Here is a 17,073-nt window from a genome sequence, read left to right as displayed (position 1 = left end):
GAGGGTGTGTATTATCATTGGGTAAGTATTACGGAAGAAACATATTGTACTAGAAAATATTGATTTCTTCAAATACATTATCCAATCATAATACCTTAGGAGAATAGGTAAGAAGTGGAAGGAGATACACTGGAAAGAGCATCTCTGGTCACCTAAGGAATGTACAACAGCTTCTACGTGACCCAACTGGAAAACAGACTCCATATGTTGGGAGCACCTTCGAAAGGGAACATTTTCTCTCTCGCAAAAGCAACAATGATCAAGCAGCTGAGTCTTTCAGATGGAACTTTTTGTACCATTAGTAAAGATTCCTTAAGAGCATCCTTTTAAAATTAAAAACTGGAGAAGTGCAGTTGGATCTCCATCCCATCTCATGGATAATTACAGTTGGAGAACCCAGTGGCCTAGTGGTTAGAGCATCTGCTTCGGAAGCGGGAGGTCGTGGGTTCGAACCTTGGCAGAGTCATACCAAAGACTTATAAAAATGGTACTAACAGCTGCCTCACTTGGCGCTCAGCATTAAGAGGTTATTGTTAGGACTGGTCAGCCTGATGTCAGGATAATGTGACTTTGTGGGACATCATGCTACATATTTCTATAAACTGCCCACTGCAGACGTCATAGCGATATGACTGAAACATTGTTAAAGCCACGTTAAAAATCAAAATCACACACACAGAGTTGGAGAACAGTTTCACTCTTATGCAATGTCTGTGGTGACTACTAACATCATGACACCAACATGCAATGCAAATTCACTGGTGTGGGTTTATTCTGATATGCAGAACAGATAACCCACTACATTCAGGGCAAAACTCCCTATGTTGATATTTTGACCTTCCTCTCTTTGAAAGCAAACGAGTCATGACCTCCACTGATACAACAGCTGTTTTCTTGAAATATCACTTCAGACACTGGGGCCTGTATATGACCATAACATGAAGTATCCAGAGTAGACAGAAATTATTATACCTGATTACCTACAAACAGTGCCCTATTGTTGGCACTGAAAATGGGAGGCTTCATAAGTGATAGTGATCCATCCTGTCAGAACTGCAAGTAGATGGGTTCACAATACAAAATGAGGAGGCAGGAATTAGGTGAGAGGTGAACAAAGTAAGCTCTTGTGAGCAGTTAAACTGATGTCTTGTTCAGCCAAGTTAATTTCCATAATAAATTCCAGTTTGGAGTGGCCAGGTGGAATCTAAAATGTACAGAACATCAGATAGATCTTTGATTTGTCTGATATCTTCTCTTTCATGATAACACCAGGTGTCAGTGATCATGGGATGGTAGGTTTAATGGTGAATGATGCTGTTTTTCATCAAAGAGTCATAGGTAGTTAGTGAATGCAGTATGGATGCCTACATTGGTATAAAGTGTTCTTATGCACTCCAATGAGAATATATTCCACTGCCTGTGTACATCTCTAAGGTGGATGGCCATCTCACTTGAGGAATTCTCCACCACTTGTTGTGAGAACTGTTTACTTTTAAAGGCATATTTTAATAAGATCCAGATGTGCAGGTTCAGTAACTCTGTATTGGGATTAAGCACTTGCCATTGTGGATGCTTAACTCAGACATGGGAATATCTTGATTCCTGGCAATTCTGTTGAGACACTGATGAGGATGATCTAAGATTCCCATTTCAGTGGAGGAATCAGGATGAGACACTCTGATTCTTTTGATGCCTGCATCAGCTTCATAGCCTGAGGTTTTTGATGATTGTGTATATTTCCAATACACAGAAACAGAATGAATTATCCAGGCTTTTGAATCTGGGACTGGTGAGACAAAGTTTGGGATTTTGGCATTCCACCTTGTGGTCAATAGGTCCATCATAGATCTATCGCAGTGAGCAGCTACTGAGTGAAAACTGAGGGACAAAGAGACCGTTCCATTTGTATTAATTCCTTTTGTAGGTGAACGAGTCACCAATGCATTAACCAGCTGAGGATATGTTGAAATTAAACATGGATTTGTCATTGATGACACCACTTTAGAAAATTCCAAACAAAAAGTACAATGGTCTGGGAATTCGGTTCTGCTTTTCTGTTGAGACAGGTGAGTACTGTGGAGTTGTCTTACATAATAAGAACTCCATTCCCATGTAGGTTCTACAGCCACAAAAAAAAAGCTTTCAAAACAGTGTTCATCTCGAGAATGTTGACATGTATATAATGATCCTGTAGGAACCACACTCCTATGGCATCCCAAAATGGTAGAAGACTTGCTCCCCCAGTCATCTGTGTTTGCATCTGTACTGATTGTGACTGCCAGTCATTATACCTCCAGAAGCATCCCTGACAAAAGTCCAAAGTGGTTTCCATGCCATGGAGATGAAACCCCATATGGTGCTGATAGTGAAAGCTGGTCAAATGGTTAAGGTTCAGTCTCCAATCTGACCACAAAATCATTGATACGGAAGCCCAAAAATGTGACCTTGGACGAAAATGTCAGCTGCTGCATTGAATATAAACTAACCAGGCAAAGGAATTCTCTAGCAGATGGACTGCTTCATAAAGACAAATAATCTCCAATTGCATTAATTCAATTCTAGTTCCTAGGGGAAACACATTCTTACCTGGATTTTAATTCCTGACCTTGTCAAACGAAATCTTGAAAGGATACAAGGTCAGAAATGTCCTTCTTGATGTGTATAATGAGAATGAGAAGGAATATAACTCATGAAATTATGCCTGGCTATTATGTAGCCTATTGCTGGCATAACTTCTGGAAGCTGTGTGGGTGGGGAAGTGAAGCCGCATCTGTTGCAAGTCCACACAATGGATGGCATTACAATCCATTTCTTCATCCAATCGCAAACCCAAGAGCAAAGAGATTTGATTGAATATGCTTAGGTTCATGTCCAAGTGATTGCATTTATTGTATTTTGTTGTAGCTGACAGAACTCTAAACAAAGGATTTGGAGGTGCGCTGAAATTTGATAAGGAGTCCTTGCAAAACCACTTGTTGTGTCCACATGTCATGGCAAATCTTCCCCATTCAGCAATGAAAGATTGGAATCTTCTCCCCAACCAAGATCTTTGATAAGGGGAGCATGAATGCATGCAATCTGAGATAGGGAGGGTCTCATGGAATGTTGGTGAAAATTATATACCTCAAACTGACTCTTAGTTCAGGAGAACTACTGTGGTTTTCGACTGTTGAAAAATCCATAGGACTGTTTTTTAGTTGCATGTACTCTAGGGACATCTTTGCAACCTTTTATTGGCTACCTTGCAAATCCCTCCATGTAGCTGAGAATGTGAGGGATGGATTGGTGGCTTGTTGTGAATTTTGTCAACCTGATTACAGAGGAGATTAAATGATTAAGGTTGCAAGAGTAGCTGGGTCCACAATGGTCTTTAAGAAAGGTGGAGGTAGAGAACACTGCATCTCGTTCCATTCTGCTGTAAGTTCATAGTTGCTATAGTGGCCATGACCACAGTCTGTTGAAATTCAGGGTGGGAGAGGGTAAGCTGCATTCTGCCTAGTGAAGATCGCCATAAACATTATATGCAATGTAATGACCTTGTAATTGATGATGTAAGCAGTCCCAAAATGTCAGTAACTTGTCAGATTGTGGAAGCAATTATAAGTATATTCTTCAGAAGACAATGATTGCCTGATGTCAGAACAGTAGATCCAGCAGGTGATGTAGAGGTAGGAGGACAGAACTCTGATGGGAGGGGGAAAAACTTCTTCAGTCTGTAAGGTGGAATCGCACTCACCATAGATCTAAATGGTGAGGGAACTTATGACAGAGGCAGTTTTCAATATTTTGGATTAAGGTAGTGAAGTCAATATTTCTTGAAATACCTGCAAAACAGGTGGAGAAGAATGCCAAGGATTGTGGCTCACTACAATTGCAGCACGTTAGGAATAAATCTCCTTCCTTATAAGGCAGGGATCACACTGGGCTTTGCCAAAGTCACAAATTGTGATTTCTTTTCTTTATTTGCAACAAAATATACCCTCTAGCTAACTTTTTGGAGACAACCATTTAGGCTGTTAAAAATTTTATATACAGTCTTGGATTTGGAGTTGAGAAATTCAAAGGCACCATGACAGGAAGCCACAAACTTGGATACAAAATTGTACTGGAATCTATTGTTACATAAATCCTTTATTTATATTGACAAACCATCATAACACGGCATTGTTATATCATAATCTGCTTATGGTGATGTCTGGCCTTAAGACTCTGGACTGTAATATGACCTAAATAGTCATGCTACCTGACTTGCAACAATCGACCACCTCTGAAATCAGGAAAGGAAATGACTAGAATTTACCAGATGATGGCAATTTCTTTTCTTTCTGAAAAATGTACCAGAAAAAATAGTTTTGTTGAAACTTCAAAGAAAAATGATTATATTTGAAGAAGTGATCGTTCTGTATATATATATATATATATATATATATATATATATATATATATACACACACACTAAGCAAATGAAGAAAAAAATGCTGTCACCATCAATGTTTTACAATTATTTGATGTTGCCATAGCAATAACAAACAGGCATTTGTTTGATCCTTCAGAGTGCCTTTAGTGGCACCTTCAACGACACATGAACCTTTATCAAAGCAAGCATAAAATCTTTGATCCAAGAAAGTTGACAACAAACTTAAATAAAAGTATTGTTACATTTTTCAAAGTGGTTGGAACATATTTACTATGATCTGAAACTTTCCTGTTTGCAACAAAAAGTTCCTGCTTACGAACGCTACCAATGTCGGTTTAAAACCCAAATTAAAGTACCAATATTTCGAAACAATAGATATCTGGCCATAGAGTTAATTGAAGGTGTGACATCTCGCAAGAATGTGAAACTTTTTAATTTGTTCACGTTTTCATTTCCCTAAGAATAGCTTCATCAAGAATAGTAGCATCAGCATCTAGGTAGTTTCCTCTGGCTGACCAAAATCTAGGCCAATTTAAGTACACGTACATGTAGCATATAACTATACAGCCACGTGCTACTAGGATAATAAATATCAGAGTGAATTTTTTCAGGAAACATTTTTTGACAATGGAATATAGATCAAACAAGGACTATCATTTTTTATATATATGTTTTAGTTGTGTTTTCTAACAGGATTTCACTGACACATGAATTTTCTAACATATGATCAAATACTTGAATTCATGGATTTTTCATATGCATCTATGTTATTTAACACATTGTGGAGTGCACTACACAAATGTAAGTTGTCAATATACAAGTGTATTTCAGCAAAGCTGTCTTCACTTAATCAGAATTTCCATTTTGTTTTGTTTTTGCTCTGCGTAAATCCTAGTCATAACAACCGGCCATCTCTTAAAACTTTCACTTGTATGCGTAATTTCAATTTATTTTCAGCCCACCCCACCATACATCCACTTATGTCATCAATATTACCTTGGTCCTGAGGATGTTGAGATAAATGGATAGTTCTGTATTATGAAAATGGTGACATTTTTTGAAAATTGGTGACAAATATTGAAATTGGCGATTTGTTGGTGGCGTTTTTAAAGCCAGCGCCATTCCTGTAAGGGGTTGCTAAGTACAGGGTCCCTATGGGTGGCAGAAGTTTGAGGGTGCATAAAGAGACATCTCTTAGGAACTGAGGCACCAAGATAGGCTTCATATGCCATAATGACAGGAGTACAATGTGGATAGTTTGATCCATGCGAGTGCCTATATAAACTGGATATTGTCCACAGCAAGTGCCAGGCAGCACTGTGTAGGTTAGACTGATCCATGAGAGTGCCTTATTGCATGTGTCATCTGAAGAAGCACTTAGCAACACTATGTGGCTAAGTCTTCTGCATGGGTTTTACAAAGTGAGTTCTTGGGTACTGTGGCACTAAACTGGGCATTGTATGCAGGAAGTACCTAGCAGCAATGTGCAAGTCATGGAACTGGATAAGTTCATTTTCTAGTAGCTGATACTGTATGATTGATTGCAAGAGTTATATGGCCAGGTGTGGTTGTAAAGGAACATGACCATCATGGCTAGCATGATTGTGTTCAGTACTTGCAATTGAGATGGGGTACCAGATTATCAACCATATAACTGGTCCATAAATCTGATATGCAAGACTGTAACTGAAGCTGTTGTTGATCTCTATTTCACTCTCTAGTAAATGATATGGATTTGGACCCTTGCATGCAACTTTACGTTTTTGTCCCTCAAGCTATGTTTCTACGCCTTGCCCTAAGTACCCAAAAATTGCCATCCATTGTCTTCTGTCCATAATATGATGTACAACACGCAATTAAGGGATGGCAACCCAAGAAAACTACACATGTTGAGTGGTTGTCAGATTGGTCTCATTCAAGATCAAAATCTGTAACAGAAAACAGAGCAGACAATATATACATGTAGTGCAGTAAGTATCCTGCTTTATGAACTTACGAGTGTCAGTGCTGTTACCCATTATGATAAATACCTGCAATGGGGCTGATGTGGCCTGTACAGGTAGAGGAGTGTTACCCACCATGATAAATACCTGCAATGGGGCTGATGTGGCCTGTACAGGTAGAGGAGTGTTACCCACTATGATAATTACCTGCAATGGCGCTGATGTGGCCTGTACAGGTAGAGGAGTGTTACCCACTATGATAATTACCTGCAATGGGGCTGATGTGGCCTGTACAGGTAGAGGAGTGTTACCCACTATGATAATTACCTGCAATGGGGCTGATGTGGCCTGTACAGGTAGAGAATTAGAGCATCGCTTATAATATTTACAAGGTGGGCACTAAATAATCAATTCTATTAATAAGTAACTTGTAAGAATGTCAATTTTGCCAACCTGTACAGGTAAACTCATTGAAGCAATGCTTATAGTAATATGTAAGAAGCGGAAGCCCAATAATCATTTAAAGTAACAACTTACCTGTTGGAAGGCCAATGTATGAGCTCAATGATGTTCTATACAGGTAAAATCAGTAAAGTGTCACATATACAACTGTGAAGTAAGATGCTATGACAAGATAGAAACTTAACTGAATGTATCCTGACTCAGTGGAAATTATACAGCAATGCTAAATGAGCTTTCTACATCATGCACCAGTCATGCATGTATTAATACTGCTATAGCAGCTTTCAGGGGATACCAACTAAACGTGTAGGTATGTATCAAATGTGCCTAAGTGGGTGTGAAGTGGCAAAGTGATTACACATCAAACGTAAGGAAACTTTGCTGTCAGTGATAGGAAGAAAGAAAAGTTATGATGTATACATCCCTCCAAAGATGAAACTCCTCCAACTTGTTTTGTGTAGAAAACTTCCAAATTGTTTGTATGGATTTTGTGAGAGGACTCTCTGTATGTCTAAAGTGTGCTAGAAAAACTTCCAAACTGTTTGTATGGATTTTGTGATAGGACTCTCTGTATGTCAATAGTGTGCTAGAAAAACTTCCAAACTGTTTGTATGGATTTTGTGAGAGGACTCTCTGTATGTCTATAGTGTGCTATTCATCATGAGCAGAAGCAGTAACTAACAAATTCACAGGATTTGGTGCCAATACTGATATCATGGTGAGATCTCTCTAACTGCCACCTAGGTGGGCAGATAGCTTTTAGCTATTTAGCTAAAAGGTTTTAACCTTGGAGGACTGTATTTGCAAGGTAGCAGTAGTTCTCCTAAGGTATTATGATTGGGGAAGGCCCTGCCTGTCTACATAATTATTCAGTCTATTTACAATATATTTATTAACATGCACAGAAATCAAAACATTCTGACCACTTATGATAAATTATTTACTTACATTTATATTTAAGACACATGGACAAACTCTCATCTACAATACTGTGATCAGTGTTATTCAGTGTCCCTACTCAATACCATGAAACATTAATGCCAGGGTTTTGCTGTGGAACTGACTGTCTCACCATGCATCTCAATATTATCTCAATCAAACTGTTCAAACAGCTGGAAGTCCAAAACAGACTGGGAACCAGGTATGAACTAGTAGTACACCAGTAGATCACAGATTTTATACAAGGTGTGAAATAGTCATGCAACAGTAGTTCAGCGATTTTATACTAGGAGTGCACCAATAAAGTTCACAGATTTTATACAAGGTGTGAATTAGTCATGCCGCAATAGTTCAGTGATTTTATACTAGGAGTGCACCAGTAGTTCAAAGATTTTATACAAGGTGTGAACTAGTCATGCAACAGTTGTTGTGATTTTATACTAGGAGTACACCAGTAGTTCACAGATTTGATACAAGGTGTGAAATAGTCATGCAACAATAGTTCAGTGATTTTATACTAGGAGTGCACCAGTAGTTCACAAATTCTGTACAAGGTTAGTGCTAATAGTGCACTGGTATTCACTAGTTTTATATTTTTATATTAGTTGTTTAGTAGTACACCAGTATTTCACTGATTTTACCCTATTTTACTGCTCAATGTAGTGCAAAAGAAGTGCACTTTGTATGACTATGGATGTCAATGGGGAGATGATATGGAAAACAATCTGAGAAAAAGGACTGACAATCAAAGCAAAAAGTTGTAGTCAAAATACTGAATGAACTTCACTAAAATTGCAGATTTCACACCTGCAGCATGATCTACTTCTCACAAAACATCTCATCTTTATTATACTCTACATTTAAAACACAGTCCCTTATTGAAATTTTGCCGAACTCTGAAAAATGGTGTCCCTTATTAGAATGAGCACATTTGATGAACTCAGGTTTGCTGACTATTAAGAACGTAATTTAACCATCCTGCTTCGAAGAAGGTCTTACTGATATTTCAATGTATTTTGCAAATTACAAATTTGTCGATATTAGTAACTGAGCTGTCTTGGCATACTATCGCTGGCATGTTTGCTAAAAGTAAGGTGAGATTAGTGTCACTGCATTGAATGACCTACCATTTGCCAGCATACTATCGCTGGCATGATTGCTAAAAGTATGGTGAGATTAGTGTCACTGCATTGAATGACCTACCTGGCATGATTGCTAAAAGTATGGTGAGATTAGTGTCACTGCATTGAATGACCTACCATTTGCCAGTATACTATCACTGGCATGATTGCTAAAAGTATGATGAGATTAGTGTCACCGCATTGAATGACCTACCATTTGCCAGCATACTTTCGCTGGCATGATTGCTAAAAGAATGGTGAGATAAGTGTCACCGCATTGAATGACCTATTTTTTGCCAGCATACTATCGCTGGCATGTTTGCAAAAAGTATGGTGAGATTTGTGTCACCACATTGAATGACCTACCATTTGCCAGTCTGCATGGATTCTGTCAGTGCCGATATACTCCACAAAGCTGGCAAATCCTTCATTCAGCCACAGGTCATCCCACCATTTCATCGTCACTAAGTTGCCGAACCACTGAAAAAAATTATCAAAATTCTGTTTTTAACAGAAGAAAATATGTATAATCACTAGTTAAGTAGGGGAAAATCTGGTGAAATAGTAACTGCAGTGCCTGCCATTTCATACTTATTTACTTCTGTAATTCCCCTTCTGACCTGAGGTTTCCACTAAGCATTCACAGATGTAGGTAGATGTGAGTGAAATTCTTTCTGCTTGAAGTGCAATAATGGAGAAAATATTACGCCATGGAGGTTTTAAGGTCAATTTGTATGTAAGAGTCAACAAGTTTATTTTTGTAGTTCATCCTGTAAAATTGAGAAGAATGAATTTGCACCTCAAATGTGTCACCTGTTTTTAGTGCTGATCTACCTTCTACAGAGTTAGTGTGATTACACACACACACACACACATACAAACATACATACATACATACAAACACACATATGCAAATAAAGTATTCCCTCATTATAATACTGTCCATGGGATCAATAACCATTGATACCTTATAACAGGCACTGTGTTAAAACTAAACCCATCAATACCAGCCATTTATTTAACTGATCTTTAAAGATAAACAAGTGACCACTATGGTAGGTTTCTGTATAATGACAAGATTACACTCTGTACATAAGTGCATGAGTATGTTAAAGATTTTGATTGCAACTATTTTCAATTATTCACAGCATTCTCAATGATGAAATGATTTGAAAATTTGACAATATTTTTTTCTTAGAGAAAGAAATATTGTGAAAGATGACACAAGTCAAGTTCAATGAAGTGCAACTGTACTGTAATTTTGGAGATTTATAAATATACGCCGTGCTGTATTTCAAAAGATGTGACTAATGGAGGCTGACTTTTTGCCTTGGGATAGTGATCCAACTGAGAAGATCTTGGAAATTTTTAAAAAGTAATTCTTATATCAGAAAATCTGACTCAGGTGTTAAAGGATTATTTCCGTTATTTGCCCTTATCTTTGTTCTGTATGCCTCATTTTCACATTTAAACTTAGTTAGCATTGTGTGACAAGGATTATGCTGATTAAACAATTAAAAACACACACATATGCAGGCGGTGACAGAGGTAGTGTAGGATAGTATAAGCAAATCTGGATAAGACTGCAGGAAATATAAACAGCTTCTATTGCACATCGATATAATAGGGAATTACTCCTAAAATTATACCTGGTGAGCAAGCTCATGAGCAATAACAACAGCCACCCACTGCTGACTACTGGCTGATGATCTGATTGGATCATATAAAATGGCAGTCAACCTGTAGGTGACTAATCCCCAGTTCTCCATCGCACCTGCCGCAAAGTCAGGAATGGCAATTAGATCTGTAAATGTAAATGTACAGCATGTCAATAAATAAAATACAGTATTACCGGTACTTCACTACAAGACACCTAAGCATAATGTGGTTTCTTGTATGGTGGGGAGTTAAATATGATTATATTCCATTATTTCGTAGCAATAATATATATAAACTACCCTAATAGAAGGTGATTTCACCCATAATAATATATACTATGAAGGGTGTTACACTGTACCACTCATAATGATAGATCCCATGAAGGATGTTACATTGTACCACCCAAAATGATAGATCCCATGAAGGATGTTACATTGTACCACTCATAATGATAGATCCCATGAAGCATGTTACATTGTACCACTCATAAATGATAGATCCCATGAAGGGTGTTACATTGTAACACTCATAATGATAGATCACATGAAGGGTGTTACATTGTACCACCCATAATGATAGATTCCATGAAGGGTGTTACATTGTACCACCCAAAATGATATATCCCATGAAGGATGTTACATTGTACCACTCATAATGACAGATCCCATGAAGGATGTTACATTGTACCACTCATAAATGATAGATCCCATGAAGGATGTTACATTGTACCACTCATAATGATAGATCCCATGAAGGATGTTACATTGTACCACTCATAATGATAGATCCCATGAAGGATGTTACATTGTACCACCCAAAATGATAGATCACATGAAGGGTGTTACATTGTACCACCCATAATGATAGATTCCATGAAGGGTGTTACATTGTACCACCCAAAATGATATATCCCATGAAGGGTTTTACATTGTACCACTCATAATGATAGATCACATGAAGGGTGTTACATTGTACCACTCATAATGATATATCCCATGAAGGGTGTTACATTGTACCACCTAAAATGATATATCCCATGAAGGGTGTTACATTGTACCACTCATAATGATATATCCTATGAAGGGTGTTACATTGTACCACTCATAATGATAGATCCCATTAAGGGTGTTACATTGTACCACTCATAATGATATATCCTATGAAGGGTGTTACATTGTACTACTCATAATGATAGATCACATGAAGGGTGTTACGTTGTACCAATCATAATGATGAAGAGTGCACCAAAGTCATGTGAACTTTATCCAATTCCAACATCACTGCTGCTTGAGTGCTTAGATTCAGTATTGCCTTCACTAATTGATGTTATTAATACCTCTCTCTCATCTGGGGAATTCCCATCAGTTTTCAAAACTGCCACTGTAAAGCCTTTGCTGAAGAAACCAACGCTAGACCATGACGATTTAAAGAACTACCGCCCAGTTTCTAATCTCCCATTCATTTCAAAAATCTTAGAAAAGGTTGTTCTATCCCAGCTTGTATCTCATCTAAATTCAGTCTTTTTAGCAATGTACAACCTGCATATTGCCCTTGCCACAGTACTGAAACTACTCTTCTAAAAGTAGTTAATGACATTCTCTCTGCGTTGGATAGTGGAAAGATTACAGCCCTCACCCTCCTTGATTTGTCTGCAGCATTTGACACAATAGACCATGATATTACTTCACCATCTCCAGCATGTATTTGGCATTCATGATACAGCCTTACTGTGGTTCAAGTCCTACTTGGTCAACAGGACACAAATTGTATCTACAAATGGAATACACTCCAGCCCAGTTGATCTATGTTGTGGTGTTCCACAGGGGTCAGTTCTTGGACCTGTTCTTTTCATTCTGTACACTGTCGCTTTCAAGTGTCATAGATCATCACCCAGTGTATCACCAGTTGTACGCTGATGACACCCAAATATACAAATCTAGCCACCCAAATGAAGTTGATGCTACCATCCAAGGTGTAGAGAGGTGCATTTCTGACGTGAAATCATGAATGACATGTAACGAGCTGTAGATGAATAATGATAAAACTGAGGCCATTCTGATCACAACACAAAGACTTTCTCATTCATATCCTTTACCTCAAACAATAAATATCAGCAACACCAACATTAAATTCACACAATCAGTATGAAACCTAGGTGTTACTCTGGACATTACTCTCACAGTGAACCAACATGTCATGAACATAAGCAAGGCTGCATATCTTGAGCTAAGACGCATCAGCTCAATTCGCAAATATCTTTCTGTTAATGCCACTAAAACACTTGTGTGTTCATTAGTATTTTCAAGACTGGACTATTGTAACTCAATTCTGTCAGGTTCATCTCAATATCTGCTCCAGAAACTTCAAAAAGTTCAAAACACAGCTGCTCAGATCATACTTAGAGTACCACAATCAGAGCACACCTTCCCACTGCTCTGTACCCTACACTGGCTATCCATTCGATCCAGAATCAAACACAAAATTTGTTCTCTGTCCTACATTTCACTGTCGAACTCTAGTCCAACATACCTGTCTGACCTCACCCATGTGTGCATATAAGCAAGATACTTAATAAATGCAGTCTCTTTCCCAAAATGATAATAAACTTTTCAGAAAGAATTTTTTCATGTGTAAGAAAAGTACATGTATATAAAAATTTCGAAGTCATGCCGCCACCATGTTATATCTGAATTCGCATTATAAAGGAGCATGCTACAACAGGGTCATATATATCCCATTGGGATCCTACTGGAAGCACTACCCAGGATCCCACTGAGGAAAGTTATGAGACTCTGTGATATCCAAGTTGGGAGAAAAAGGATAACAGGGCTGATTACTGCTGTGATTTTACCATAGTTTCTGTGGAACATTTATAAAAGAATATTGGCTACATTTCAAAGTCTGATTTTGATGGTCAGATTCTTTTTCTGCAAAGAGGCAGCATGCCAGGTTTCTATTCATTTATTAGAATTGACAAGCTGGTCATTGGAACACATGATAATGCAATACTATTCCATTCAAGCATCTTTATAATTGTGAGTCAGGCTAGGCAATGCATATCCCAAACGGTTGATGTCACAATGAAATGTTGACAAATAAAAGGTAGCAGTTAGTCAGTCTGAATAACAGTCTGACTAGTCTTGCTAAAAATACAAGTTTGCACCTGCAAACTACAGTGAGTAGAGAAAGGGGGTTGGGGCAGCTAGTTAGAGGCTTTTTGACAGATACAAATAGCTACATGCATACTTTGTATGTTTCTTCAAAACTTGTAATGTTCAACCAGCTGTTAGTATTTGTATGGCAAATTATTGACAGGCATCTGAAATTAAAGATTAGATTTGGAAAATTACCAAATATATTCGCTTATAAGTCAAGTCAAACTCCCAACAGAAAAATCCTAATCTGCTATGGCATAATGTGCCTGCAGACCAAGGTGTATGTTGTTTGCTGTACTGATTATTCCTTACAACCTGTATATACTCAGAGATCTGTTGGTGCATTATGGGACAGCAGATCTAGGTTTGTCAAGTTTACAGTTGGACTTGACTTAGGTGAGTATATACTATATATGACTGATATCTTTCTATCAGGGTAGATTGGTCTGTTATTCTGACTGGCATCCCCACCGGGTGTTGCTGATTGTTCGTAATTGATGCTGAATAAATACTGCACTCTGCAGGCATGTTCTTTTGAGGGTGGGATAATTAAACCTCCAAATTTCATTTGTCTACCTTAAGTGCCTTTTGCTTAGCCATGTCAACAGTTTTTGTCCAATTGTTTAAATCCTAAAAGTTTAGAAATGTAATATATCAAAGTTTAAGAATTGCTGTAATGACCTGAAACACTTATAAAGTAAGTTTAAAGTATTGCTCCTCCTGTTACTAAACACAATTTAAGCTACCTAATTGACTGAACTAAATGATCAAGGCATACAGTCATCTGACAACATGTATTAAAATGACTGCATGATAAACATATTTTAAATCTGTTTAATGGGTGATGTTTTTGAATTAGTGACATCGTTGGCTATATAAACTCGTATATACAACCATTAGAAAGGTTTAGAGTGGAGAAATTCAGAGGCCCAATGAATGGAAGCTGCAAACCTGATATAAAAAACACTGAAATTTATCTATTCTTACATAAACAATTTCTTTGTCCATATTGACAAACCATCTTAACAGTGCACTGTTATATCATAATCCACTTATGTTGACACTGAGCATGAATACTGCATGTTGTGAGATATCTGCTTTTTTTTTGTTGTTGAAATTTCTGGTAACGGAGATCAACTGGATGAGGCATTATCTCGTAATCTATCTTCCATCAGATTTTCGGCCACTCGCTAGTAATTTACATACTTATATTGAATGACATTTGTGTGTGAATGGTATGTAAAATTCTTCTTTCCACTCAGAATTATATCCTTCAGAACACCCACATGTTCTGTACTAATCCTTGACATCAGACCAAAACACCTGCAATCCTATTGTCAGTTGACCCTTTGTTAAATTGTTGAGTGGACATTTTTTTAATATTATTTATTTGTATAAATTTGTGGTTGCAGAGTGATGAACTCAGCAACCACAAATGTAAAAAAATCCAATAATATTTTAAAAAATTAAAAACTTTTGTTGGTTTCTTCAATAAGCAGGGAGGAACTGTAACTACGATCGACCAAACGATGGCCAATTAAGTTGTTAAAAATGTACCCAGATAAAATAGTTTACAGAAATTTCAAAGAAAACATTACCTTTGAAGCACTGACTGTCATAAAAACAAACTAAGCAAATGGAGAAAAAAAAATCAGTCTCGATCATGCAATACAATTAATTGATGTTGCCGGCACAATAAGAAACTGGCATTTGTTTGTTTTTCTAAAGCTGGCCTTTAGCGGTGACTTCAATAATGCATGCACATTTCATCAAGGAAAGCCAACTACAATCATCAATAAAAACAAAGAACCTTTCTTCAAAGAAGTCAGTACCAAACTTAAGTAAAAGCAATAGAATCTGATGAATATTTTCATTTTCAAATGTGACTGGAACACATTTTCTGTGCCGTGAAAGTTTCATTTTTGCAGGGAAAAGGTTTGTGCTTAGGAATGCTACCAATGGCGGCTTAAAACGCAAACTAACTTTTACTGACTTGGGACATACTGAAAAGTAAATGTACTTCATCATTCGTTATGTGATTGTGCTTTGTTTATCCACTGAATTCAGACCTATATGACCTAAGACAAAATTATTGAATAAGTGAAATCTGTGTGGATTTTTTAGATGGAATTACTTGTATTGTGGATTCAATGTACATTATTTTTTAGATTTGCAGGTGAGTACATGGTGTTGATACTCTATTCATGCTGTACATAAGACATGTATATATAAACAGTATACACATATATGTACTAATCCATCATTCTCTAAATAATGTAAAATATTATATACACCTTATCTGTTTTCAGTACAGGTGTACTTCCCATTTAATATGCATCGATTTAAGATGGTAACTGTGCCAAGGAAGCACATATTGTATCGCCTGCATTTTTATACCTACCCCCCTGCCCCCTGCAAATTTGTTGGGGTACATGCATCATTTTCTTCAGCTAACTGACCTGTTTGCTTATAACACTGTTCTATCTATAAAACGGTCAGGTTCTATGGCTCCCAACTACCATGCTATAGAGGGGTCATATATATATATATATATATATATATATATATATATATATATATGAAAACCCCATTACTTTTCCTGGTATGATCTCAAATGGTTTTCCTACTGGGATCTGTACTTTACAAATGATCCTCTCAGGGTGCCAAAATCGTGTCCTTTCTCCTGGTGGGATCCCATTGGGATATGAAAAGTTTAGTCATTTTATTCATGGTGGGAGGATTCCACTTGGAAAAACAACTAAGAATGCACTATGACCAAAAATCCCATCATTTTTGCATGGGGTGATGTTAAAAAAAATGTCTATGGGGGTTCACTGCAGAGCAAGGCGACCTTACCTGCCTTGGGGAGGGGATATTTCACACCAAAAAACTCATCATAGTAGTCCAGTATGGCAACAGCTGATTCTAAAGCAAACTGAGCTCTTTCAATCTGGTCAGAAGGGGTATAAACACCCACCTGAAAATGGAAATGGATAGTGTGGCTTCAATGATCTACAAGTGAAAATGGATCAAGCAGCTTTTGAATATAGAAATCAAGAATAAGGCATGATTCCCATGCCTATACTTTGATCTCTAGTTTTCGACTCAATTACAATCGGGCATAAACTTAGCATCCTGTACTTTATGCCCTCTACGGGGTTTATCCTTCCCTACTGTTTTAAATCTCCAAGTTAAATAAACTGCATAGAATAACAGTGTACATCTTCAGTTTGGGCATTAACTTGGCATCTGATTAGGACTTTTCTGGTAGTATAAGTGGTTACAGCAGGAGGTCATGGGTTTGAGTCCCAGCCAAATCATACCAAAAACTTATTAAATTGGTACTAGCAGCTACCTCACCTGGCACTCAGCATTAA

The 17,073-nt window shown here is 37.5% G+C and overlaps 1 protein-coding gene across 2 annotated transcripts in view; it reads right to left on the bottom strand.

Annotated features, from left to right (window-relative positions):
• Nucleotides 1-17,073, bottom strand: part of LOC149793281 (glutamyl aminopeptidase-like) — a 109,800-nt gene that overhangs the window by 76,887 nt on the left and 15,840 nt on the right. For both annotated transcript variants that reach the window (XM_089967263.1, XM_089967264.1), the window contains exons 4-6: nucleotides 16,553-16,673; nucleotides 10,532-10,686; nucleotides 9,249-9,362 (exon numbers count right to left, since the gene is read on the bottom strand). In XM_089967263.1, coding sequence (XP_089823389.1) covers nucleotides 9,249-9,362; nucleotides 10,532-10,686; nucleotides 16,553-16,673 — 390 coding nt within the window. The remainder of the gene's footprint in view (nucleotides 1-9,248; nucleotides 9,363-10,531; nucleotides 10,687-16,552; nucleotides 16,674-17,073) is intronic.

Source organism: Sinohyriopsis cumingii, chromosome 8 (genome assembly GCF_028554795.1).
Source record: "Sinohyriopsis cumingii isolate HCF-2022 chromosome 8, ASM2855479v2, whole genome shotgun sequence".
Lineage (NCBI taxonomy): Eukaryota > Metazoa > Mollusca > Bivalvia > Unionida > Unionidae > Sinohyriopsis > Sinohyriopsis cumingii.
The sequence above is the reverse complement of the archived record's forward strand: the minus strand, read 5'-3'. Positions and strand labels throughout refer to the sequence as shown.